General features: G+C 43.8%; 1 protein-coding gene across 2 annotated transcripts; it reads right to left on the bottom strand.

The window, feature by feature from the left end:
- Nucleotides 1-1,357: 1,357 nt before the first annotated feature.
- LOC105756709 (E3 ubiquitin-protein ligase TRIM11-like) lies at nucleotides 1,358-26,842 on the bottom strand. 2 transcript variants are annotated; one of them, XM_023739042.1, is made up of 6 exons: nucleotides 26,429-26,842; nucleotides 24,151-24,246; nucleotides 7,072-7,302; nucleotides 5,729-5,751; nucleotides 5,531-5,631; nucleotides 1,358-3,955 (listed from the first exon to the last, which is right to left on the bottom strand). In XM_023739042.1, the coding sequence occupies exons 1-6, from the start codon at nucleotides 26,840-26,842 to the stop codon at nucleotides 3,312-3,314; spliced, it is 1,509 nt and encodes a 502-aa protein (XP_023594810.1). In that variant the 3' UTR covers nucleotides 1,358-3,311. The 2 variants fall into 2 exon arrangements, with proteins under 2 accessions (XP_023594810.1, XP_023594811.1); XM_023739043.1 differs by having other exon boundaries at nucleotides 1,359-3,655.
- Nucleotides 26,843-27,839: the final 997 nt, after the last annotated feature.

Raw genomic sequence — 27,839 nt, 5'->3', positions numbered from 1 at the left:
GCAATTTAACTTTAAAACAAAAACATCAGGCTAGCACAGTCTAGAAAAATGAAACGAACAAGCTAGAGGGTTCCAACTTGTAATGTGTCCATTTTGCAGTGAGGTACACTGAGGCCAGACATCATGCCCACAGCATTCATTTCGTTCACTAATTCAGCAATTGCTTTCTGAGCAGCTACAATGCACATCAGTGTGGTCAGAAATGAAATAGAGATGAATAAGATGGGGTCTTCAAGAAACCACTCTTCAGGAAATTTAGTCAAGAGGAGTAATATACAAAAAATGAGTGTAAGACAGTGTGACAACAGAGAACAAGGTATGAGTACAGCCACGTTCATTTTCAGGGTGCTGACAATATCAAGTATGTTATTTTACTCCATCTTAGTTATACAGTGCTGCTATAACAAAAATACCACAAGTAGGGGGAACTTAATGAACAGAAATTTATTTCCTCACAGTTTAGGAGGTTAGAAGCCTGAACCGAACTCTGTCTGCACTGGGGGAAAACCTTTGTCTCTGTTTCTGTTCCTCAATTCTCTGGCCATCTCCAAGTGGCGTTGATCTTTCCTCCATTTGTGCTCGTCTGTCACTGTGCCTAATCTGCTCTTTTTATATGTCAAAAATTAATAGGTCGAAGACACAGCCTATACTGATATGGCTTCATTAACATAAGGAAAACTCTATTCCCAAATGGGACTGCAGCCACAAGTATAGGGGTTAGGATTTTAACGTATATTTGGGGGGGGGGGTCATAATTCAATCCATAGCAGACTCCCTTAAGTGTATGCATAACCCTAGGTTCGGTATCCTGACTTTGGGTTCAGAAAATACTAGCATACGAAGTACTATCTACTTACTTTTCACCCCAGTGGCACATGTCTCTCCTTTATTTTCTTCCCTTTCCCCACTTCTTTCTTTATGCTTTATATTTTATTTAATAAAAATTTCAAATTAGGACTGAAGGGGGTAGTTTTTAGGGAAAAAAATTTATCTGGCATTTAAAAATTAGTTTTTACAAACTCTTAGTTCAACTCTCGTAATTTTACAATGTTTACTTTGCTGTGTAAAGCTTTCATTTTCTGAGAGATGACTGCCTTTACAAATGAGATGGTCAAGAACCACTGTCTCCCTTCACAAGACTCAGCAGGACCAGAGGGTTCCCAGGGAAGGGTGGGTGGGCTGGAGCACAAGGCCTGACAAATACAACTTCCAAAAAAGGAATCTGCATTCCAAATAGAAGTGATTTCAGCTCAAAATGAGAAAAAAAAAAACTTTCTAAGAGGTGTTTGAAAATAGAATATGCTGCTTCCTGAGGTCAGAACTCTGAACAGAGGCCGTGGTAAAGAGAATTCAGTTCAGGGTCCCCAAGACCACCCTCAGGTCCAATGATTCACTAGAACTTGGCAAAAAGTTATAATCATGGTTATGGTTTATTACAGAGAAAGGACACAGACTGAAATCAGCAAAGGTAAAAGGAGCACAGGGCAGGGCCCAGGAGAGTCCAGGCGTGAGCTTCCAGTTGTTCTCTCCCAGTGGTGGTATACAGACAGCACTTACTTCTTTCATGTGACAACATGCATGGAGTATTGTCAACAATGGAAGCTCACTCAAGCTTTGGTGCCCAGAGGGTTTACTGGAGTTCAGATACCCACACGGTCACTCCAGATGTCAACTGATATCATTTGGCCCAAGTCTCCCACATAAATCACATTGTTAATATAGACTATCTGGCATGGCCCAAGGCCCCCAGGTAAACAAAGATACTCTTAACAGGCAACATATTCCAAGGGCTTAAAGGTTACCTCCCGGGAGCCAGGGGCAATGGACCACACCTTTCTTTGGGCGAGGTAAGAAAAGCTTTTACTGCACAGAGGCGAAGGCATGGATCCCTTTAAGGTCTCTTCCAACTGTAGGGTTCCCTTCTGCTACCTGAAGTGTACACTGTATTTAAAAATACAGTTGTTCATACCTGAGAGAGGATTCTTAAGAGGTCATCGCAACCCCGGGGTTTTCAGTGAAGGAGGTTGTGAAAACTCGTAAGGGTATGCTGCTGTCACAGTCACTGTGGGGCACCGAGTGAGCTGCAGCCAGCAACGGACTCTACAATGAGCAAGACAGCGCTACACAGCAGACTTCTTCCTGACATCCATTTAGGTCAGAACCCTGCTTAGAAAGATCTGCGCCCCTACTGTTTCACATATACAACCACAGAATGTTTTTTGTGGCTTTTTCAAGGAATGCAATTACTGGTTAATTGAGGAAAAACTGTGTTCTGTTTAGTTTGGAATGTGACCAAGAATTATCCATCATTTCAGAAAAGCACCTCAGGGAAGGCAGCGCTGCCTGGGGCATCTGCATCCTCGGTGCCTCCGTCCTCAGCCACCTTTGTGGCTACAGTTCACACACACAGTTCACAGTTCTGGTTCCGTCATTCTCACAGGCGGGAGTTCACTTCTGCTTCCTCCTAGTACGCCTCCCGGTATGGCTGTGCCCGAGCACGCGGACGGGGAAACACTATTACAGAACTCTTCTTGTTATTTCTTCTTTATATTGTGGGCAGTGCTCGCAATGATTTTTTAATTATGTTTGTGGGGAGGATTTATCCATGATTTTCACTTCTGATAGAAAAGGGGACAGGATCTCTTTATTAGGAAAAGGCGCATTGGGCCTGAGGAGCCTCATGCCATTCACGCCCCGTAATATCACTGACAGGTAAGGATCCTGCCCTCCAGGGCTGGGGCAGCTCAGTCCTTCCAGCACCTGAAGATGGCTAACAAGTCCCGTCCTCTCACCCCCAAGCCTTCTCTTCTCCTAGTTAAACAGCCCACATCCGCAGCCGTTCCTCACTCCTCTGGTCACCTTCCTGTGAGAAACCCTCCATTTTCCATGTTCCTCTGGGAATGTGGGGCACAGAAAGGAATGATGCCCTCCAGCAGGGCCCTGGCCGCTGCATTGTGTGGCGGCTCATTCCTGTTCTCTGCACTGAGACTGCATTAACGCTGTGGGCGTTACCGCGACACCGGGGCTCATCGTCCGCCTGTCCCACCCACCTCGAGCCCACCCACTCGGGACGCCCACCTCAGCCGCCCAGTAACACCCGTGATGGGGGAAGGCTCGTGCACACCCCAATATGTGAGTCCACAGCGCTCCCGCAACTCAGAGTAGAAGTGCCAGAAAAGACAAGAAATGGAGTTATCCGGAGTGAACAGCTGTGAAGGATTAGCAATCTGCTGTGCGGGGAGACACAGCTGGTCAGAGCCCCGAAATGCTTCCTCTAGCATGCGCCTCCTCCTTCTTAGGTTGCTCTGAGCTCAGATGTTCCGCTGTGGAGGGAGACTGGGATCTGAGGCAGGGACATTTCCAAACACAAACAGAGGGGGCTTTGACGAGCCCCTCAGAGACGCCTCCAAAGGCTTCCCTCCATCAGCAGAGGGGGCGTCCTTGGTGCCGTTTCCTGGCGTTGGACAGATGGTCAGACGGGTCTGACACCAGGACGGTGTGATGAAGATGGGCCGCAGGGGCCCGGAGAAGACAGCCCGAGGGAAGGTGAAGATGTGGGCCTCTTCATTCACGTTGTAGAAAGAAAGCTCCCCAGCCTCATAGTCTAGGAAAACCCCAACCCGGGGGTGGAGCGTTTTCTGGGGGCTGAAGACACCTGCGGGAAAAAGGTCCCCCTTGCTCCAGAACCCGTGCTCGGGGGTCCAGGTGGGAGAGTCCTTCCTGTCGGCGTCCTCTTTACACACCCCAAGGAGCCAGCTTCCTCTGTCTCTCACCTCCACCTCCCAATAGTGCCTGCCAGCAGACAGGCGCTCGGAGCCCAGCACACTTGGAAAGCCCCCAAACAGCTCCCCCGCCCCAGGCTGGCCGTTCCAGGGCTGGGCCTGCAACACGGTCCTCCGGTCCTCGGACAGGGTGAGGCGGGGGTGCACGCTCTCAGGGTCCAGGGTCACCACCACTGCGGATTACACACAGGAAGCGCTCAATAAATGCGGGCCCTTTGTTTACCGTTGGAACTACTTCTTACCGTGGTAGGCTTCTTCCTAAATTGAGGGGAGGTCAGCACCCCAAGTGGGTAAGGAAAGGGGTTCTCATTCGTCCTGCTCTAGGCCCACCCTGCCGTCTGCAAAGCTGTACTTTTATCTTGGCCTTTCAAAGGCTGGTCATCTTGGAAAAGATGCCAGTTGACGGATAACTCTAGACTTTTGAGCCCTGGAGAATGGACACGCTTTGGTGTCACATCCCAGGTGAAGGGAGGAGGGAGGCATGCAGAGGCGACAGCCGCCAGGAGGGTCGCCTGGCAACCAGGGCTGACTCTAGACTGTGAGGACAAGACAGGGACAGGATTTCAGGACTGACAGTGGCGGGGGCAGTTAGGACAGAATGGGGGGGTTTCCCTGGGAAGGGGTGAGGAGAGCAAAGAGAGTTAGGGCTGGAACAGAGCGCTCGGGGCAGGGGTGCTGGCAGGAGACAGCCACCCTGCAAACAGAGGAAGCAGTGAAGGAAACCAGGAGTTAAATTCAGGAGAGAGACCCCGGGTTGTGAGGCAAGACAAGAGGCATGGAGAGTAAGTAGAGTTCACTGATGTCTTTTTTTTTTTGACACCTCTGTGTGTTGGAAAGTTTTCAAAATAAAAAAGTTGGAAAGAACGAGACGCCATTGGGCTTGGCCATCAAGAGGGCTGCTGTGTCTTCAGGAGACACTTCCAAGGGTGCCGTGGGGACGGGAACAAAGTCTGCCGCAGCGTCACCACCCCGGCAGGGCCTCTCCGCAGCCCGTGAATGGTCTCTCATTTAACAATCGGACGCTTCTCCTCAGAGCACACACGCGAAGAACCCCTGTGCACGCGTTCACCGTCTGTGTCAACTACTAGCCCACAGATCGCCTACCCCTCTGTCCAGCGTGCTAGTCCAGTGCTGGGCACAGAGTAACTCTATGATGAGGGAATTACAACTGTGTGCGTAATAATTACATGACGAAGGCCTTGAAGATAATGCGCCACCCCACCCCACTTTTGAATTGCAAGTGTTCCCATCATCTCTGAGGCAGGAAGCTCCATGACACAGGTCGTGTCTGGCTAGAGCCAGATGGGGAGCAGTAGGCTGAAGCGATGTACAGAAGGGGAAAATGAAAGAAGGGAAAAAAAGGCCTTCCCTGGATGCTGCACCTTGGAAGCTGGCTCCCTGTAAGGTCAAGGCTGGGATCCTTGGAAACTGTTCTTTAGAGGCTCACTGCACAGAGAGGCCTGGCTACTGGCCCTGGAATCACAGCATCTGAGACCTCTCGTGTCCTGAAATACGCCCTTGTTGTTCGTTGCTGTCAAGTCAACTCCGACTCACCGCAACCGTGTGTGTGCAAAAGAGAAGTGCTTCATAGGGTTTTCAAGGCTGTGACCTTTTGGAAGCAGATCGCTGGATCTGTCTTCCTAGGTGACTCTGAGTGGGTTTGAACTGCCAACCTTTCAGTTAGTAGATGAGTGCTTAACCGTTTTCCCACTCAGGGACTCCTAAAACACACCCCATGCACCCCTTACCCTGGAATTTCCGCAGTGTCTCCAACAGCCCTGGGACTTTGCACATAGTCCTCAGCTCCATGGAAATGGCCTTTGGGGTCTGAAGCTCCAGATGCTTAATCCTAGAAGAAGCACACGGCCTGTTACCCCTTGGCCCAGCAAGATGCAGGGGCCACGTGGTTTACAAAGAACACCCCTCGGCTCCCGTGGACAACATACCTGCTCAGAATCTCTCCTATACCCTGCAGAGAAGACAGAAACTCTGGGTTAGTGGAGAGGACGGTCAGTTCCACGCCACCTCTCTCCCGACCTCAAGAGCACAGAGACCTTCTGCAGACACCTCCTTGTTTGTATCCTACCAACCCTCCTCTGCGGGCCGACCCCCACCCCACCCCAGGTGCTCACTTTCCTCCCTTCAAAGTCATACGTCTTCCACGAATTGTCCGTTCTCATCTCCATTTCCCCCACCACCCACTCGTACCTAACTTATCCAGCCTGACTTCCCTTCTCTTTGCTCAACCCAAACAGCTCCTTCTCTGGTCACTGACGGTCTCCATGTTGTAAACTGAGTAACAGTTTTCAGTCTGAATCTTTCTGGACCATTCAGTGAAGCCTGAGACGCCTCTCCCGCCCTTACGACACTTTTCACCTGACGGCTGCTGTTTCTCCTCCGGCCTCTCCTGGCTACTGGTCAGCATCCTGTGCAGGATCCTTTACTCAGCCCTAACGTGGTGGCCTTCCTCAGGTTCACCCGAGCTCTCCCGCTCAGCAGTCTTGCCCAAGCGCACAGCTTCAGCTGACACCTACATGCGCTTGATTCACAAAAGCATGTCTCCAGTTGTGCAGTAAAGGATTGCTGTTAGCTGCTATCAGGGTGACTCATGGTGATCCCCTGTGTGCAGAGTAGAACTGTTCCATAGGGTTTTCAAGGCTGTGACCTTTCGGAAGCAGATCGCCAGGCCTTTCTTCTGAGGTGCCTCCGGGTGGGTTCCCATCGCCAACCTTTCAGTCAGTAGTCGAGCGCTTAACCATTTGTGCCACCCAGGCAACAAAAAATTCTTTAAGATTCTTAGGCAAAGATAATGTTTCCGAAAACAGTTTAGAGAATCATACAGAATCACCCATAAATAAAGTTTGAATCCTACGACACGCTGGGAAAGTAGGTGTCTCAGCGTTCGTTATTTTGTTCCACCACACAGAGTTTGGAGTTGGGGTCATGGGTGGCTGGGAGTCTCTGCTCAGCGTCTGTCGCGTGCAGGGCAAAGCCACAGGGCTGAGCTCAGACGCCAGCTGCCTCTGCCTGTGACACACGGTCCTACCGCCTGGGATGGGCCCTGGGCGGGCTCTGGGGCCAGAGGAGGATAAAACATAACTAGCCACAGGCAGGCCACGGATCGCCTTTCCAGGGCCACGGCGAAGCCTTCTGCCATCCTCCTCCTCCCCGTAGAAGTGAGGGAGGAAGCAGAGCCAGAAGCAGGAAGGCGCCACGTGTCCACGGCTGCAGCCCGGCCTCTGCCGTCTCTCCCTTCTCTTCCCACCCCCGCCCGGGGTGCAGGTGTCACCTGGAGCAGCCCCAAGGCCGGGCGCTCACTGCGCCCCTCCAGCTCGGAGACGAGCTCCTTCACGGAGCGGCTCTGCTCCGCCAGGGCGCGCTCGTCCCGCCTCAGCACCTCCACCATCGCCGCCTCCTCCTCCTCCAGCTGCCGCAGGACCCGCAGCTCCTCCTCCGCCAGCAGCTGCCGGAACTTCTCGAACTCGGACACGGTCCTCTGCTTCCGCCCCTGCACCTTCACCTGGGGGTGAGGGAAGAATCGGGCCAGAGCTGGCGCATGGGGACCCTACAGGCAGGGCCTCGCCAACGGCGACCACCACTCAGGACCTGCTGGAAGGGCCGCCTGTTACATTTGCAGGAATTCTGCAAGTCGGCTGCGAAACGGCGATTATTAAACATTATTTACACTTGTCGGTTGCCGTGTATTGATCCCGATTCACGGTGACCCCATCTGCGCAGAGGACAACTGCTCCACAGGGTTTTCGTGGCTGTGACCTTCTGGAGGAGCCCTGGTGGCGCAGTGGAAGCAGATCCCCACGTGTGCCTTCCAAGGCACCTCTGAGTGGGTTCTAACCGCCAACGTTTTGGCTGCTAGTCAAGTGCTTAATGTTTATGTCACCCAGGAACCCCTTATGTGAGCATTTCAAATTACATAAATTCTATTGGGAACAATTACATAAATTATATTAAAAATAAAGATGACACATACTCAAAAGTCCTAATTATTTTACTACATCTTTAGCTCTTGAGGCTATTTATGGCCACTGCACCGGTATGGTGGGAATACCTTACATTGCGCACTGCGGCACATCGCTTTCCAACGCCTCATTCAGTGATGTCAGGTATCAGCCAAGGCAGAAGAGTTTACACCAAGGGAACTGGCAAACGCACATCATCCTGCCCACCCCGAGCAGACTGCTCACACTGACCAGTTCGTGTAGCACAGAATCATCATCTTTTACCGCTTTCTGGCAGAAAATGACTCTTGGCTCCCTCCCCAGAGAGGCTCGTTTTTCTACTCTCAAGTCAGACCCTGAATGAGTTAAGTCTACTACTTTTGTTTTTATTAAAACCCAATCTGATAGCATGGCTATTTGAACTGGAGACTCTCAACCCACACTGTCAAATATGGCAGCCACTGGCCACACGTGGCTATTGAGCAGCTGGAATGTGGCTAGTGGCTAGGAAGGACGGTGCTATGGGTGGAAAGCAAACATTAGATTTCAAAAATTTAGTATGAAAAAGAAAATGTAAAATAGCTCATTAATAACCTTAATGTTGACGAGCTCTTGAAATGATAACAATGTCAAATGGTAAATAAAATTATTAAAATTAGTTTTACCAGTTACCTTTTGCTTTTTTTAAAACGTTGCTTGTATTGTCCTTCTAGAAGTGACAGCTTCGTAAGTAATCCCTCTTCCCTTCTTGCTTTCTCCTAAGGGTTCTCCTGACCCTCCCCCATGTTGGCTCTTACAAATTACTTTCTCCTTCATCTTCCCTGTCTTTGTTTTCTTCATTTTCTCTGTCCACATTTTATGCCTCGCCCCACACCCAACAAAAATAAGGAAGCCCATAATCTTTCCACCTGGCAGTCTGACCTGGTCACAAAACTGTCTATCTAGAAATCCAACTGGAAATAAATTTGAAATATCCCTGACTGCCTTTTAACTAATTTGTCACTCTCTGAATACTTTCTGTCATGGATTGAATTGTGTCCCCCCAAAATATGCACCAACTTGGCTAGGCCATGATTCCCAGTATTGTGTGATTGTCCACCATTTTGTCATCTGACATGATTTTCCTAGATGTTGTAAATCCTACCTCTATAATGTTAATCAGATGAGATTAGCAGCAGTTACGTTAATGAGGCAGGACTCAATTTACAAGATCCAATTGTGTTTTAAGTCAATCTCTTTTGAGATATAAAAGAGAGAAGAGAGCAGAGAGACATGAGGACCTCATACCACCAAGAAAGCAGCACTGGGAGCAGGATCTGAGGTTCCTGCGCAGAGACGCTTTCAGGCCAAGGGAAGATTCGTGACAAGTACCTTCCTCCAGAGCAGAGACAGAAAGCCTTCCCCTGGAGCTGCCGCTCTGAATTCAGACTTCTAGCCTACTAGGCTGTGAGAGAATAAACTTGTTTGTTGAAGCCATCCACTTGTGGTATTTCTGTTTTAGCAGCCCTAGATAACTAAGATGCTTTCTGAATCTATTTATATTTTACAAGTCTAGGCTCTTTCCTGATTGAGTTCTCTAAGCTAGCTGTTCCCATTAGTGATTCCCAGTTTCTCCAGCAGAAGGGCATTCTTTTATGGATGAAAAAACTCTGATGCCCAGAGTAATATTATCGTTCTTGTTTGTTTCTGGGCCAGATGGTCTGGGTAACAATCATTCTTTTATAAATTTATTCCTATGTGACTGTGGGCAAGTTACTTAAACTCTCTGGCCTCAGTTTCCCTATCTGTAAAATGGGGTTATAATAGTGCCTACCCCATAAGCACTATCATCAACCGACTGGAAGAGATCCATATTTGTGCCAATTCCAAAGAAAAGTTATCCAACAGAATGTGGAAATTATCAAACAATATCATTAATATCACACACAAGTAAAATTTTGCTGAAGATCATTCAAAAACAGTTTCAGCAGTACACTGACAGAGAACTGCCAGAAATTCAAACTGGATTCAGAAGAGGGAGTGGAATAAGGGATATCATTGCTCATGTCAGATGGATCTTGGCTGAAAGCAGAGAATAGCAGAAAGATGTTTACCTGTGTTTTATTGACTATGCAAAGGCATTCAACTGCGTGGATCGTAACAAATTATGGATAACATTGTGAAGAATGGGAATTCTAGAACATTTAATTCTGCTCATGATGAACCTGTACAAAGACCAAGAGGCAATCATTCGAACAACAGGATACTGCGTGGTTTAAAGTCAGGAAACGTGTGTGTGAGGGTTGTATCCTTTCACCATACTTATTCAATCTGTCTGCTGAGCAAATAATCCGAGAAGCTGGACTCTATGAAGAAGAATGTGGCATCAGGATTGGAGGACGACTCATTAACAACCTGCGATATGCAGATGACACAACATTGCTTGCTGAAAGTGAAGAGGACTTGAATTACTGATGAAAATTAAGACTACAGCCTTCAGTAGGGATCACATCTCAACATAAAGAAAACAAAAATCCTCACAACTGGACCAATAAGCAACATCATGATACACAGAGAAAATAACTGAAGTTGTCAAGGATCCACACTTAACACCCATGGAAGCAGCAGTCAGGGAATCAAATGATATACTGCGTTAGGCAAATCTGCTGCAAAAGACCTCTTTAAAGTGTTAAAAAGCAAAGATGTCACTTTGAGGACTAAGGTGCGCCTGACCCAATCCAGGGTATTTTCAATCTCCTCATATGCATGTGAAAGCTGGACAATGAATAAGGAAGACTGAAGAAGAATTCATGTATTTGAATTATGGTGTTGGTGAAGAATACTGAATAAACCATGGACTGCCTGAAGAATGAACAAATCTGTCTTGGAAGAAGTACAGCCAAAATGCTCCTTAGAAGCAAGGATGGTAAGACTATGTCTCATACTTTGGGCATGTTATCAGGAGGGACCAGTTCCTAGAGAAGGACATCATGCTTGGTAAAGCAAAGGGTCAGCAAAAAAAAGGAGGATCCTCAATGAGATGGATGGACACAGTGGCTGCAACAATGGGCTCAAGCAGAACAACGACTGTGAGGATGGCGCAGGACAGAGCAGAGTTTCATCTTGTTGTTCATAGGATTGCTATGAGTCGGAAATGACTCAACAGCATCTAACAACAGCCTCATAGGATTGTTGTGAGGATGAAATGAGTTAGTATAGAAAGTGCTCAATAATGTTTAGCTAGTAATAATTTATTCCGTTTTATTCCGTGGTACTTAGCATACATATAGATGCAGTGACGTCCATCTAAGCCACAGGCATGTGGAAACCTGTCTATGATCTATAGCCTGGGAATACTGAGCCACATCTTTTAAGCTTCTCTGGAATAACATTAGGGGAAACTGTGAAATTTATCTTTGATACCCGAAATATATCTAGATCTGACCCTTCCTCACCCCTACTATTGAAGTGCTCCCTCCCGAGAACCTCAGACAGCACCTACTGCAGGAAAGTTTCTCAATAAATACTGGATTAACAGATAAAGGGATGAATGCTTCTCAGCTCATATATCATGTGCAACTGGCTTTCCTTTCACAAAAGACTGACACGTCCTCTTGTTTTTGCTTTCTAAATCAAAGAAAAATTAACATTAAATAGGGCCTTAAGGGGATGTGGCAAACACTGGTAGGTGGTTCCCCAAATCCGTCTTCCCTACAGTTGCCACATTCCAGGTTTTTAGCTAGGCACGTGGACGGTCAGGAGAAACACCTCCCAGCCTTTGTTGAGACCAGGGTGCCATGTGTCTAAATAACAGTCAATGGAATGTTAGTTGAATTGATGTGTGCAATTTCTGGAATGTATCCTCAAAAAGATTCCTTCTGTTGACTGGAATGTCATTGTAATGGCCTGAGCTGCAGCTGCTATCTTGAGCAATGGGGTATAATCCAACTACTCAGGATAGAGTAACAAGATAGAAGGAAACTAGGTATTCCAGAATGGAGTTGCCAGACCAGCCCTGTCAGCCTATATTTAAATGAGAAATGAAAAAAAAAAAGAAAAGTTTATCTTGGTTAAGGCACTGCTATCTTGGGTTTCTGTCAGTCTTCAGAAGAATTTATCTCCAAAACTCTCTCTCTCATTTCTTCCCCGCTGTTCTCACCTCCTCCTGGCTTTGCCTGTCATGTCCTCTTTCTACAGATTTCTATTCACCTGAACTCCTACAGTCTCTGACTTCAGAGCTCCTCAGCCACGTCATCTCAGTTCTTTCATCTGAATGCTAGATTAGTAGCTGGAATGGTTCCTCCATACCTTCAGGAGGAGGGAAGCTCCATCTTAACTGGGCTTTAAGACAACCAGGGATATGTTGGTAACCTAGAAGGCAGCCTTCAGAGGAAAAAGAGGTGACTTTGCTGTTGGAAAATTAAAACAGTCCTGAGACGCAGGATATGAATTTAATCATGATTTATGGAAAATCATATATGGACACCATGTATGGAGGATTAAAAAAAACCAGACCAGTGGCTGTTCAGTCGATTCCGACTCCCAGAGACCTCACGTGTGTCAGAGAACTGTCCTCCATAGGGTTTTCAGCGGCTGGTATTTTGGAAGATTACTAAGCCTTTCTTCTGATGCACCTCTGGGTGGACTTGAACCTCCAACCATTCAGTTAGCAGCTGAGCACATTCATGATGGATAAGGGCACCAATATTAACAATATAAAACACCCTGACATCACCAAAGAGAAATACCCGCCAGATCTCTCATTTTAAACTTAGTCCTCCACATTCATTTTTAACCAGATTTCATCTGGATCAAAAGATTCATTGTGTTTGTGACTATCTCCAATCCCTTGGGATGGCTTTTGACCTATAATTGACTGTCCCCTGGATACAAAGGTCAAAGCAAATTTCCAGAAGATGTATGAAACACATTCACAAATAAATTTAAGCAGAAGTGATAAAGATGATTGGCAGCATTTGCATTTCATATGAGACCATGCCTTTAAAAACGGCTGAGTGAGGAACTTGGTAAATATCCTCTCCCTGAAAAGCAACATTAATACTAGACAGCCTTGTCACAACAAGCATGAAACATCTCTGGAAAGTGACCAAAAGCATATATAACAAATTGAAAACATTTATTCAAGAAAATCTATTGAACCTCACAAAACCCAGTGGGAATGGGAGCATTTCGCCTGGGGCTACTCCTCTCCCTGTCTCCACCCCCAGCTCCATGATGGAGAAGTTATACCAGGGCAGGGTAGGGGGTAAGGACCGGCAGCTTTCCTGTGGAGAAAGATGCTTTTTTTGGAGCAAAGTGCAAAAACTCCACGGCCAGGCATGCTGTCAAAAATAATAACAATTTGAATTATTGTTGGGAAGACCAACATGACAGCCATATTAGCAGGGGCAAACAAAATGGCAGACCAGACCAGACAGAAAATTAACAGCGAGATCAGGGGAACAGCACAGCCAACGTAGGCCTTGATAAAATAATACTCAACCCTGGTGGACCAGAGTGCTGTGTGTGTGTGCAAGACGACACACATGCTCGAGAGACCAAAGGGGGCTCTAGCAAGCAACGTCCCCCTGGCTGAATGTGAAGTCTCAAAAACACAGAAAGCAAAAGCCAGGCAGACTTGTAAACTCCCTGAAGTTGAATGCATTCCCATGTGTGTACCGGGAGTCCCAGAACGTGAAGAGAGAGAGACGGAGAAAGGGGTTGAAAAATATTTGAAAAAATAATGGCCGAGAAAGATTAACATACACATCCAATAAACTCAACGAACTCCAAGGAGGATAAACACAAAGAGATCCACGCCTAGATACATCATAGACAAACGGATGAAAGCCAAAAACAAAGAGAAGATATTGAAAACCGTAAGAGAAAAACAACTCATCACGTACAAAGGAACCTCAACAAGACTAACAGCCGACTTCTCCTCAGAAACAACAGAGGCCAGAAAACAGTGGGCAGACTTGCCCTACAAGAAATATTAAAGAAAGTTCTTCAGGCTGGAAGAAACTGAAACCAGATGAAATAGAAATCTACTTGAAGAAATAAAGAGCACTGGTAAAGATAATTATGTAGGAAGATATAAAGGACAATATAAATAAGTTTTTCTCTTATCTTAACTATTTTAAAAGACAACTACATAAAAATAATTATAAAATTGTATAATAAAAATTTAATATATGTAACAATAATAGCACAAAGAACAAGGAAGAAATGAGACAATACTGGAGATAGGAACTGACCAAAGAAAACTCCAAACTCGTTGCTGTCAAGTCAATTCTGATTCATAGCAACCCTACAGGGCAGAGCAGAACTGCCCCATAAGGTTTCCAAGGCTGTAAATCTTTACCGAAGCAGACTGCCACATCTTTCTCCCACGGAGTGGCTGCTGGGTTCAAACCACTGACCTTTTGGTTAGCAGCCAAGCGTTTAACCACTGTGCCACCAGGGCTCCCCTAAGGAATTGACAGCAGATAGTAACTCAAATCCAAAGAAAGAAATAAAAAGTACCAGAAATGACAGCTATGTAGGTTAATGGAAAAGACTTCATAAAAATACTTTATCCTCTCTTCTCTTCTTTAAAAGACCTAAAATTATACAAAATAGTAATGATAATGCTATATTGTTGGGTTTATGATATACACAAAATACATACTTACACAAAGGAGGGGAGGAGAGAGGAAATGGAACCATACAGGAACAGAGCTTCCATAATAAGTTTAAGTATTGATCTGAGATAGATTGTGATAAGTGAAGACGCATATAGTAATCCCAAGAGCAACCACTAAGAACTACCCTGTTATATGATAAAAAAAAGGAATTCAAATGGGACACCAGAAAATATGTATTTAATACAAAATAAAATGGTAAAGGAGCAACAAAGGAACCAAAAGACATGAGATATAGGAAATAAATAGCAAAATGGTAGATCAATGCATAACCACATAAAATAACGTTAAACAAGAATACTTTAAATACCCAATAAAAAGGCAGACCTTGTCACTAAACAAAAAAAACCCACAAAAATAAATGGTGTCTACAAGAGACAGACTTTAAAGGACACAAATAGGTTGAAATTAAAAGGATGGAAAAGAATACATCTTGCAAATAGTAACCACAAGAGAGCTGGAGTGGTGGTTATATAAGAAAAAACAGATTGTAAAACAACAACAAAAAAAGTTACTATAAATGAAGGAGGATATTTTATAATGATAAAAGGTCAATTTATCAGGAAGATGCAACAATTATCATCATGCACACACCCAATAATAAAGCCTCAAAACTCATCAAACAAAAATTGTCAGAATTAAAGGAAGAAATAGACAATTCAACAACAGTTGGAGACTACAACAGCTCCCTCTCAATGATGGGTAGAATAACTAGGAAAAAAAACCACAAGAATACAGAAAACTTACTAAACACTATCAACCAACCTGGCCAAACTGACATCGATACAACACTCAACAACACTAGTAGAACGCACATCATGGAAGATATGCCATATGCTAGGTTAAAAAACAAGTCTCAACTTTAAAAGGCCTGAAATCATAGAATGTATGTTTCTGACCAAAACGGAGATTAATTAGAAGTCAACAACAGAAGGGAACTGGGGAAATTTAAAAATATTTGGAAATTAAACAACACAATACTAAATAATCCATGTGTTGAAGAAACCACAAGGATAATTAGAAAACATCAAGAAAAGATTCTTGAAAGTGAAATCAGCATATGTAAAGTAATGAGATGCAGCTAAGGCGGTACTTAAAGGGAAATTTAAAATTGCAAAGGAGTATATTAGAACAGAAGAAAATTTTCAAATCAATTACCTAAGATTCAACATTTAGAAACTAGGGAAAAAAAACAAAAAACAAAGCACAAACTAAACCCACGGCAAGCCAAAGGAAGGAAATAGTAAAGACCAGGGTGGAAATCAACAAAATAAAATGCAGAAAAACAATAGAGACAGTCAATGAAATCGAAAGTTGTTTCTTCGAAAAGATAAGAAGAAAAAAAAAAAGGTAAAATGTTAGCTTGATTGCCAAGAAAAAGAAAAGAGAGAGAAGGCACAAACTACCAAAATATGAAATGGGAGACGAGACATCACTACCAGCTTTATAGTAATGAAAAACACCGTAAGGAAATATTTTAAACAATTTTCTGTCAATAAATTAGACAACTTAGATGAAATGGACAGATTTCTAGAAAGACAAAAATTACAAAACTGAATTAAGAAATGGAACATCTAAATACACCCATAACTGTTATACTAAAAAAATTGAATTAGTAAATTAAAATCTTCACACAAAGTAAATTCCAGATGGCTTCACTGAAGAATTCTGTAAGACTTTTAAAAAAGAAATAATACCAAACCTTCACAAATTCTTCCAGAAAATAGAGAAGAGGGGCACACTTCCCAACTCATTTTATGAGGCCAGTGTTACCCTGCTACCAAAGCCAGACAAATATGCCACAAGAAAACTACAGACCAGTATCTCTTATGAATATAGATGCAAAAATCCTCAACAAAATATTAGCCAACCAAATCCTGCAACCCAAGGGACCAAGTGAGATTTATCCCAGGAATATAAGACTGGTTTAACATCTGAAAATCAATTAATGTAATAGTAATACATCATATTAATAGAAGACAAAAAGCCCATGATAATCTCAATAGATGCAAAAAAAGCATTTGACAAACTTCAACACTCATTCATGATTAAAAACAAAACAAAAAAAAAAACAAAAAGCTCTCAACAAAGTAGAAATTACAGGGAAACTCCACCTTATGGTAAACAGCAACTAAGGAAAAACCACAGAAACATCATACTTAACGGTGAAGGACTGACTGCATTTCCGTAAGATTAGGACAACGTCTGCTCCCACCACTTATATTCAACATTATATTGGACGTTTAACCACTGTGAGGCAAGGGAAAAAAAAAAGCATTCAGATTGGAAAAGAGGGAGTAATACTGCCTTGATTCACTATACAGAAAATCCTATGGAATACATGCACACACAACCCACACACCCAACTACTAGAACTAATATATGAGATTGGCAAATTCACAAGATGCAATATCTGTACACAAATATCTGTATACAAAAATAAAATCTGTATACCGAAGAAGAATTGATACATTCGAATTGTGTTGGCGAAGAATATTGAATCTACCATGGACTGCCAGAAGAAGGAACAAATCTGTCTTGGAGGAAGTACAGCCAGAATGCTCCTTAGAAGCGAGGATGGTGAGATTTTGACCTGCTTACTTTGGACATGTTATCAGGAGAGACTAATCCCTGGAGAAAGACATCATGCTTGGTAAAGTAGCGGTCAACAAAAAAGAGGAAGACCCTCAATGAAATGTATCAACACGGTGGCTGCAACAATGGGCTCAAACATAGCAACAGTTGTGAGGATGGCCAGGACCGTGCAATGTTTTATTCTGTTATATACAGAGTTGAGCCCAAAATTAAAAACACAATACCATTTCCAATTTCTCCAAAGAAAATGAAACACATAAGTATACACTTAGTAAAACATTTATAGAATTTATAGTTGAAAATTTTAACAGTGCAAATGAAAAAAATTACAGGCCTAAATAAATGGAGACATACATGTTTATTTACTGGAAGACTCAACATTGTAAAGATTTCAATTCTTCTCAGATTGATCTATAGGTTTAATGCAATTCCTATTAAGACTCAAAAAGGTTTTTGCGGACATAGATAAACTTAGTGTAAAATTAATATAGACAGGTACAGGATATAGCAGAGCTAAAACAATTGAATAAAGTGCGAGGAATCACTCTACCCAAAATTAAGGCCTATTATTAAGCTACAGTAACCAAAACAGTATGGTATTGGTGGATAGATGGACCCAAAGATCAATAGAAAAGAATAGAGAATTCAGAAAATCCTCAATAAAATATTAGTAAATCAAACCAACAATGTATAAAAAGAATTATACACCACGACCAAGTGGGATTTATTCCAGGTATGCATGGCTGATTTAATATTAGAAAACCAACTAATGTAATACATATCAACAGGATAAAAAAAAATCGTATGATCGTATCAGTGGATAAAAAAAAGGCATTTGACAAAATCCAACACCCATTCATGATAAAAAAAAATCTCAGCAAACTAGGAATAGAGGGGAACTTTCTCAACTTGATAAACTGAATCTACAAAAAACTTACAGCTAGCATCATACTTAATGGTGAAAAAATAGATGATTTCCTCCTAAGATGGGGAACAAGACAAGCATGTCCCCTCTCACCACTCCTATTCAACATCGTACTAGAAGTCCTAGCTGATGCAGTAATAAAAGAGAAAGAAAAAAAAAGGTACACAGATTGAGAAGGAGGAAATAAACATGTCTTTGTAGATGATATGAATGTCTATGAAGAATAACCCAAAGAATCTACAAAAAACTCCTGAAACTAATAAGTGATAGCAAGATTGCAGGATACTAAATTTTACAAAGTCAATTGCTTTCCTATATACCAGTAATGAACAACTGGAATTTGGAATTAAAAATACAATGTCATTTACATTAGCACCAAAAAATATGAAATACTGCGATATAAATCTAACAAAATATGTTATGTATGTAATACATCTATCCATCCACCAATACCACTGTGTTGGTTACCATGGCTTAACAGCAGGCGCAGGCCTTAATTTGGGATAAAGTGATTCCTCACACTTTCTTCTTCTTTTTTTTTTCCAAAACATGTATAAGATCTATATGAGGGAAATTACAAAACTCTGAAGAAAGAAAACAAAGAAGATCTAAACAAATGGAAAGGTATTCCATGTTCATGGATAGAAAACTCAGTATTATGAAGATGTCAGTTCTTCCCAACTTGATGTATAGATTCATACAGTCCCAATCAAAATTCTAGCAAGTTACTTTGTGGATACTTACAAAGCAATTCTAAAGTGTATAAGGGAAGGGAAAAGATCCAGAAAATTGAAGAACAAAATTGGGAAGACTGAGTACTACTCTACATCAAGACTTAAAGAAAAGCAACAATGGTCAAGACAGTGTGGTATTAGCAAACAAATACACAATATATCAATGAAACAGAACTGAAAGCCCAGAAATTGAGCCACACAAATACACTTAACTAATCCTTGACAATGGCGTAAAGCTAATTCAATGGGGAAGGGATAATCTCTTCAACAAATAGTACTGGGAAAACTGGACATCCACATCTAGATGCAGAACTTACACCTCTCACAAAAATTAACTCAAGGAGGATCACAGACCTAACTGTAAAATGAAAAATTATACAACTTATAGAAGAAATCATAGGAGAAAATCTAGGTGACCTTGAGTTTGGTGACGACTTTTTAGAAACAACACCAAAAGCACAATGAAATAAAAAATTGATAAGTTGAACTCCATTAAGATTAAAAACTCAATCCCAATCCTAGGTATATATCCAGAAGTAAAGGCAGAAACACAAACAGAAACCTATACACTAATGTTCATGCCAGCACTTTTCACAATAGCTAAAAGGTGGAAACAACCAAAATGTCCGTCAACGGATGAAGGAATACACACAGTGTGGTATATACACACCACAGAATACTGTGCAGGCATAAGGAGAAATGAATGCCACAACATGTATGAGCCTTGAAAACATGCTGAGCGAAATAACTCAGTTGCAAAAGGACAAACACTATATGATCTCACTTACATGAAATAAGAAAATATATAGATACCAAAGATTATTAATGGTTACCAGGAGTGGAAGCGAGGGAGAAAAGGAGAGTTTTGTATTTGGGTAGCATTAAGTTTATGTTAATGGTGGTGGGATATTTTGGAAAAGGATAGTGATAGTGGTTGTACAACATGAAAAAGGGAATCAATGTCACCGAATTGTAAATGCAGACATTGTTATGCTGGCGAGTAGCTTAAAACAAAAAACAAACCCATTGCTGTCAGTCGATTTCAACTCATAGTGGCCCCATAGGACAGAGTAGAACTGCCCTATAGGCTTTCCAAGGAGCAGCTGATGGATTTGAACTGCCGACCTTTCGGTTAGCAGCCGAGGTTTAAACCACTACTTAGTGTGTATATTTTCATCACAATAAAAAAATAAATAAGTCAGAACTTATGCTTTGGGAAAGATGAAAAAAAAGAGAGAATAACAAGGCAAGCCACAGTACGGAAAAAAATATTTGCAAAACACTTTATCTGTTAAAGGACTTGTATACAAAATACACAAAGCACTCTTAAAATTCAACCATAACAAATAACCCAATTAAAAAATGGATAAAAGAGCTAAACAGACATCTTACCAAAGAAGATATACAAATGGAAAACAGGCTTATGAAAAGATGTTCAACATCATACATCATTAAGAAATTGCAAGTTAAAACAACGAGATACCACTATGCACCTATTAGAACAACTAAAATCCAAAACACAAACCAAATGTTGATGAGGATGTGGAGCAACAGGAACTCTCATCCATTGCTAGTGGGAGTATAAAATGGTACAGACTCTTTAAAAGACAGTCTGGCAATGTCCTACAAAGCTAAACATAGACTTACCATACATACAATCCAGTAATCACACTCCTTACGTATTTATCCAAATGAGTTGAAAACTTATGCTCACACATAAACATGCACACAAATGTTTATAACAGCTTTATTCATAACTGCCAAACATTGGAAGCAACCAGGATGTTCTTCAATAGGTGAATGGATAAACAAACTGTGGTACATCCATACAATGGAATATTATTCAGTGATACAAAGAAACGAGACACAAACAGACATCAAGGAATCTTCAACGTATGTTGTTAAATGAAACAAGCCAGGCTGAAAAGGCTACATACTGTACAGTTACAACTATATGGCATTCTGGAAAAGGCAAAACTACAGAGACAATAAAAAGATCAGTGGTTGCCAGGGGCTGGAGCGGGGGACAGGGGGACAGTAGGTGGAGCACAGGGGATTTTCAGAGCAGTGACTTACTCTGTATGATACCATAATGGTGAACACATGACATTCTGCATTTGTCAAAATGCACAGAACTGTAGAACACTAAGAGAGAACCTTAATGTAAACTATAGACCTTAGAAAATAATGATATGTCCATGTTGGTTCATTAATTGTAACAAATGTACCACTGGAACGCAAGATGTTAATAACAGAAAAACTGGGGGGGCGCTATTTGGAATTCTGTACTTTCTGAACAATTTTTCCATAAACCTAAAACTGCTCTAAAACATAAAGTCCATTTTTTAAAAATAAAAAAGCAATCACTAAAAAAAATTAATTATATGTCCACATACTAGCAATGAACAATCCAACACTGATTAAGAAAGAAATTCTATTCACAATAGTACCAAAAACAGCTAAATTCTAAAGAATAAATTTAACAAATGCAAATCTTGTACACTGAAATCTACAAAACATTGCTATGTGAAATGAAAGAACCAAAGAAATGGAGAGATACACCATGTTCATGGATTAGAAAATTCAATATTGTAAAGATGGTAAACTTCCTAAAATTAATCTGTAGATTCAATGCAATCTCTATCAAAATTCCAGCAGGCCCTTTTGTAAAAATTAGATCATAAAATAAACATGGAAATGCAAAGGACTCAGAATGATCAAAATAATCTTGAGAAAGTACAAAATTGAAGGACTTACGGGTCATGATTCAGAACTTATTACAAAATATAGTAATTACGACAGTGTGGTAGTGGTGTATGGACATATAGGTCAATGGAACTGAACTGAGTTAACTGATTTTCAACAAATGTGCCAAGGTAATTCAATAGAGAAAGAATAGTTTTTCATCAAATGGTGGTGGGAAAATTGGTTATATACATGCAAAAAAGATGAATTTTGACCATTACCTCATACCAGTCACAAAAATACCTAAAAAGATACCATACACCTAAATGCAAGAGATAAAACTGAAACCCACTGCCAGATTTCCAACAGCCTTCCTAGGTGACTCGCCCTGAGTGGGCTTCCTAACTGGCTTAAGTTTTAGATGAAAACATACTAAAAATATTTTTGATCTTAGGTTAGGTAAATATTTCTTCCATACAACACCAAAAGCACAATACATCAGAGAAAAGAAAAAAGTATAAACTGGACTTCATCAAAATCAAAAACTTTCTTTTATTGCGCTTCAAAAGACCTTTAAGAAAATGAAAATATTTGCAAATCATATATCTGGTAAAAGACTTGTATTCAGGATATACTAAGAACTCTTACAACTCAAGAAGACAGATAACCAATTAAAAAATCGGCAAAAGATGTGAACCAACATTTCACCAAGCACAGGAAGAGATGCTCAACATCATCAGTCATTAGGGAAATGCGAATTAAAGCCTTAGGGACAAACCACTGCACATCCACAAGGATAGCTATCATCAAAAAGAAAGACAATACGTGTCGTTAAGGATGCGGAGAAACTGACACCCTCATACACAACTGGTGAGAAATAGTGCAGCCACTTTGGAAAACAGTTCAGTTATTTCTTAAAAAGTTCTACATAAATTTACCATGCTGTTGTTGTTGTTACTGGCTGCTGAGTTGGTTCCAAACATGGCAACCTCACGCATGCAGAGTAGAACTGCTCTACAGTTTTCAGGGCTGTGACCTTTCAGAAATAGATCACCAGGCCTGTCTTCCAAGGTGCCTCTGGGTGGGTTCGAACCTCTCGGCTAGAAGTCAAGCAGTTAACCTTTTGAGCCACTCAGGGGACTCCTGCATTTACCACTCAACCCAGAAATTCTACTCCTACGCATATGCCCAAAAGAAATGAAAATATACGTCCACACAAAAACTCATACACAAATGTTTACAGCAGCATTATTCACAGCAGTTAAAAAGTAGAAATGATTCAAAGGTCTATCAACCAATGAATTGGATTAACAAATGCGATCATACATCCATGCAATGGAATACAGTTCAGGGATAAAAGGAATCAACCACTGATACAAGCTACAACATGGATGAACCTCAAAAACATTATGCTCAGTGACAGAACCCATTGCCGTCGAGCCGATTCCGACTCACAGCAACCCTATAGTACAGAGTAGAACTGCCTCATAGGGTTTCCAAGCAGCAGCTGGTAGATCTGAACTGCCGACCTTTTGGTTAGCAGCTGAACACTTAACCACTGCACCACCAGGGCTCCCAGTGATAGAAGCCAGATGAGAAAGATCATATATTATATGATTCCATTTACATGAAATGTCCAGAAAAGACAGCTCTATCAAGATAAGGAATAGATTAGTGGTTGCCTGGGGCTAAGTTTAGGGTAAGAAGGGATGGACAGTGACTGCAAATAGGCTGACGGATCTTTCTGAGACAATGGAAGTGCTCTAAAATTGAATTGCAGTGATGGTGAATTTACTAAAAGTCACTGAATTGTACACCTAAAACAGGAGAATCGTATGGTATGTGAATTATACCACAGTAAAGTTGTTACAAAAGTAAATGAATGAAGCCCAGAAATTTTAAGCTCTCAGCAAGAGATAAAGGAAATATTTGGGAGCTAGACTTCTGACAAAGGTGTCCTGAATACGATGGTTAAGCGCTCGGCTGCTAACCAAAAGTTTGGGGGTTTGAACCCACCAGCCTCTCTCAGGAGAAAAGACGTGGCCAGCTGCCCCTGTAAAGATTTCAGCCTACGAAACCCTCTGGGCCAGTTCTACTCTGTCCCAGGGTCGTTATGAGTAGACTCGACGGCACACAATAACAACAACAACAGACTTTGACAATATCTTGGTGATTTTCCAACTGCAGGTCACAACCCATTAAGTTGTCAAGAAATCAATCCAGTGGGTAGAAATCAGGTGTGCTTATTTTTAACGAAACTGACTAGAGTAGAATAGAACAGGAAATAGTGTGTACTGCATATAAGTAAGATTGTTTAATAAAATCTTTTTCCCTCCAACTACATACATATTTTCATATAAGTCGGAATTGACTCAATGCCAATGGGTTTCTTTGTTGTGTGTGTTTTAGGGTGAGGTGTTAGAAGTTTTTGGTTACAGTGAATGTTAGCCAAAAATGTTCCAAAGCCACTGGCCTAGAATATGCAATCTAACCCTAAATATAAGACAGACATTTTTCAGATGTAATTTTTCCCTCAAATGCTTCATTCTTTTTCCTTTCTCAGGAAGTCCTCCCAGATAGTGGCTTTCCTGTGAAAGCTGAAAGTATATGAGTAACCTAACCCACAGCTTTGCTGCCAGTGTCTTAAATCTACTGTCACATTTCCAACAGCCCACCAAGGTGGCTGACCCTGAGTGGGCTTTCTGGCTAGTTGGCACTGCTACCCCAACTGATCCTCCTGAGCTTCCAGGTACCAGGTGGAGGACGAGTCCCTTAAGTGAGCGTGCTTCCCAGGCTAGCCCAGTTACTTGCCTGCCAAGCTTCTGAGGTTTTCACTCCTTCAGCCTGCAGCTTCTGAGCCTTTTTCATCTCTTTCCTCAATTCTTCCAGGATCTTTGGAAACGATTCCTGCAGGAGACACCAGAGAGGTTATGCTTCCTTAAGTAGGTATTTCACGTAGGATCAGAGCAAAGGAAAAAGAAGACAACCACAGTTATTCTCATCCGTTCATCCAACAAGCATTTACTGAGTGCTAGGGCTCAGAGATACTAATGAAGGCATAGCTTCCTTTGGAGAAGACGCCGAACTCTGAGGAAAGGTAAGGAAGACTCGTGCAGAATGGGATTTGGATTGAAGGTTGAAGTATAAACTCATGATTTCAGAACTTCATACATGTATCTCCTAATTCTGCAAATCAAAAGGGCCTGTTGTCATGTGCTGCCGTTGTTGTGTGCCGTCGAGTTGATTCTGACTCATAGAGACCCTATATGACAGAAGAGCACTGCCCCATAGGGTTTCTTAGGCTGTAATCTTTACAGCAGCAGATCATCAGGTCTGTTCTCCCACGGTGTGAGTTCGAACTACTAACCTTTCAGTTAGCAGCTGAGTGCGTAACCCTAGTAGCAATGAGCACACCTATCATCCAGATCTTGGTTTCTAAACACCATTCCCCACTAATAGATGAAATGGCAGATTCTAGGTGTGGGCCGAAACCACATCAGAGACACAGGTATTGCCTTGGAAGGAATTCCCCTTGGTCAAACTTATGACAATTTGAGCATCAAAAAGAGTGATATAATAGATTAAAGCACATTAAACTAATATAAAAATCCATGACTCCATCCTAATAATCAAATAAAAACCGGGTGTGATGGGAAGGGAAAGCTTCTCTTTACAGAAGAATGCTTGCTAATAAATGTTGAAGAAATGAAACTAGATTTTCCAACACCACAGTAATCACAGTCAATTCAGTCACCATGCCTGTTAAGACCATCGGGTGACAAGGTGTTAGGGAATGGGATATAGTTACACTGTCTCAAAACATCATCCTACAGATGGCTTGCTCGTTACAAAGGGGAAAACGTACTGTACAATGGAGAGCTGAAGCAGACGCCACCTTAACGAAGCAGTCAAACAGCATCAACCTGGCATCATGGGCCTTTGGACTTGATGCTATATGGAGTATATACAACATCACCTTTGTAGGATTATTGACAGAATGTTTAACCTAAATCTAAGCATAAGGAGAGTGAGACAGAATGAGAATGAATATATGGCAAAATGCGAAGGGCTTGCCGGTGTTAAATGTACAACGTTCTTTCAACTTTGCTGTGGGTTTAATAATTTTCTAAATGAAAAGAGCCCCCAGTCAGCTGGAAAAATGTATATAACGGTGCAATTCTTTTAGAGGCAGGCTGCCTAGGTTTGAATCCCAGCTGTGTGACAGGAGGCACGGAAGCTTTCTGTACCTCAGTTTCCCCATCTATAAATAGGAAATGATATTAATTCCTACTGTTACGAGGATTGGCTGCATTAACACACGTAAAGATGTCAGAACAGTGCCTGGCAAGGAGCTGATGCTAGGTAAGTGAATGCGCTACTGTTGATCGGAGAAGCACGTATCAGTGTCCGCATAATCATGATAGACCTGGCACTCCGCCTTCCCTCCAGCGCCAGCGAGCTTACAGCCCCCGTTAGAGGGAACCTGGACCAGGCTGCTGGGCCTGTGCAGTTAGGAGGGAGGCAGGGCCGGGGTGGGCGTATGTGAGAAGGGTATAAAGGGTGTGGGGCGGAGTGTGGGGGTGTCTGCGTGTACTTGTGCACGTACGGGTATACAAAGTCTGAGCTCGGCAGGAGCAAGGGGAGTCAGGTGGGTCGGGATGAGGGTTAGGGCGGAGAGGGGTGAAAATGAGGGGTATTGAACAGAGGCCAGCGGGAAAGGGCAGAGTCAGGTCCTGGCTAGAAGTCCAGAGGTGGTGGGAGAGGGACAGAGCCCGGCTTGGGCGGAGGCGGGGGCGGGGGGGGGGGGGGGGGGTCAAGAGAGTAAGGTCCCAGGCAGGGGGGGGGGGGCGGGGCAGGGAGGGGTCGGGCGGCGGAGGGGCCCTCCGGGGGAAGGCACTGGGGCTGGGGGCAGAGGGGCCGGGGCAGGGAGCAGGCAGGTGCCGAGGATCCGGGTGCCGAGGGTCCCGGCGCCGAAGGTCACGGGCAGGCAGGGCTCGGAGGGACCCTGCGGGGCGTGGGACGGGTCCCGACGCGGAGGGACCCCGGGCGTGGCGGGGGGCCGGGCGCCGAGGGGTCCCGCTGGGCTCACCCGGTAGGTCTGCGCCGCCTCCTCCAGGGGCGCCACGCTGTGAGCTCTGTGCTCCCGGGCGCGGTCGCACACCACGCAGATGGGTCTCTGGTCGTTCTTGCAGAAGAGCTTCAGCGGTTCCAGGTGCTCAGCGCACAGGTCGCACGGTCCCCCGCGACCCTGCGCCGGCCCGAGGCGCCCGAGCGCGGCGGCCACCCTCCCGAGCGGCCGATTGGGCCGCAGGCTGCGGGGCGCGCAGGGCTCGCGACATTCGGGGCACGGGAAGGGCGCGTCCCCGACGCCCCGGCTGAGGTCGACGCAGGCGCGGCAGAAGTTGTGGCCGCAGCCGAGGGACACGGGCTCGGAGAAGAGGTCGAGGCAGATGGGGCAGGTGGCCTCGTCCTGCAGGTCCCGGGCCAGGCTCCGCGCGGCCATGGCGCGGCCGGGCGGGCTTTCGCTTTCGTGTTCCCGGCTGCAGGAGGGGCCCGGCGGCCGCCCCGCCCCGCCCCAGGTCCGCGGCGTAGGCGGGGTGGGGACAGGACCCAGCTCGGAAACCCAGTCCGAAAGCCCAGCCCGAGCCGGGCACCGCGGGTCCCGGTGGGTGGGTGGGGGGCTGAGGCTGGGAAGAGGGAGCTCACGGCCACGAGGGTGCTGCTGGGTGACGGCTGCTCGTTGCACGAGGCTGTTTACTAAAACATTGCTGAATTGTACACTTGGCAGCGAGTGAATTTGGAGGTAAGTTATACCTCGACAAAGTTGCTTAAAAATGCCAGCTTTATTCCGGGCAGTTTAACCTTCTGTACCTGTGACCTCATGTGTGGAGTGGGGATGTCCTTTACCTCACAGAGCTGTGGTTAAAATTACACGCTGTAAGATGTGCTAAGTATGTAGGACACACAAAAAAAAAGAAGAAAAAAAATCCCGTTGCCGTGGAGCCCATTCCGACTCCTAGCGTCCCTATAGGACAGACTAGAACTGCCCCATTGGGTTTCCAAGGAGCAGCTGGCGGATTCGAACTGCCACGGATGTTTGGTTAGCAGCTGAGCTCTTAATGACTGCGCCACAAAATTATCCTTTATTTTTATAACCCATTTTTGTAAATAGATTGACAGTAGGTTGTGGAAACACCCAAAACCAGTGCAGGGGAATGGAAGGAAGTTAACAATAACTCACTATGCCCTGAAAGGCCTTGTTCTTTTGTTTTACCGGACTTCCTGTTACCCTGCAGTGGAGCCCTACTCATCGCGACCTCACGTGTGCGGAGCAGAACTGCCCCACACGGTTTTCAAGGCCAGACATGTCTTTCTGACGTGCCTCTGGGTGGGTTTGAACAGCCAGCCTTTCTATTAATAACGCAGCTCTTCACCATCTGCATCACCCAGGGACTCCATACTTAGACGAGGCAGTATTGCTGGTCCCTCCCCTCCCCCTC

This window comes from Trichechus manatus, unplaced genomic scaffold (assembly GCF_000243295.1).
Source record: "Trichechus manatus latirostris isolate Lorelei unplaced genomic scaffold, TriManLat1.0 scaffold00128, whole genome shotgun sequence".
In the NCBI taxonomy this organism is placed as follows: Eukaryota; Metazoa; Chordata; class Mammalia; order Sirenia; family Trichechidae; genus Trichechus; species Trichechus manatus.
The sequence above is the reverse complement of the archived record's forward strand: the minus strand, read 5'-3'. Positions and strand labels throughout refer to the sequence as shown.

Bases quoted from the DNA above. Each gene is read 5' to 3' on its own strand.
- LOC105756709 (XM_023739042.1), bottom strand. From the start codon at position 26,842: ATGGCCGCGCGGAGCCTGGCCCGGGACCTGCAGGACGAGGCCACCTGC. The intron at 7,303-24,150 runs GCAAGTAACTGG...CCTCACCCCCAG, and splicing joins AAACCTCAGAAGCTTGGCAG to GTGAAGGTGCAGGGGCGGAA. The intron at 5,752-7,071 runs GTGACACCTGCA...TCTTCTCTGCAG, and splicing joins CGGCCTTGGGGCTGCTCCAG to GGTATAGGAGAGATTCTGAG.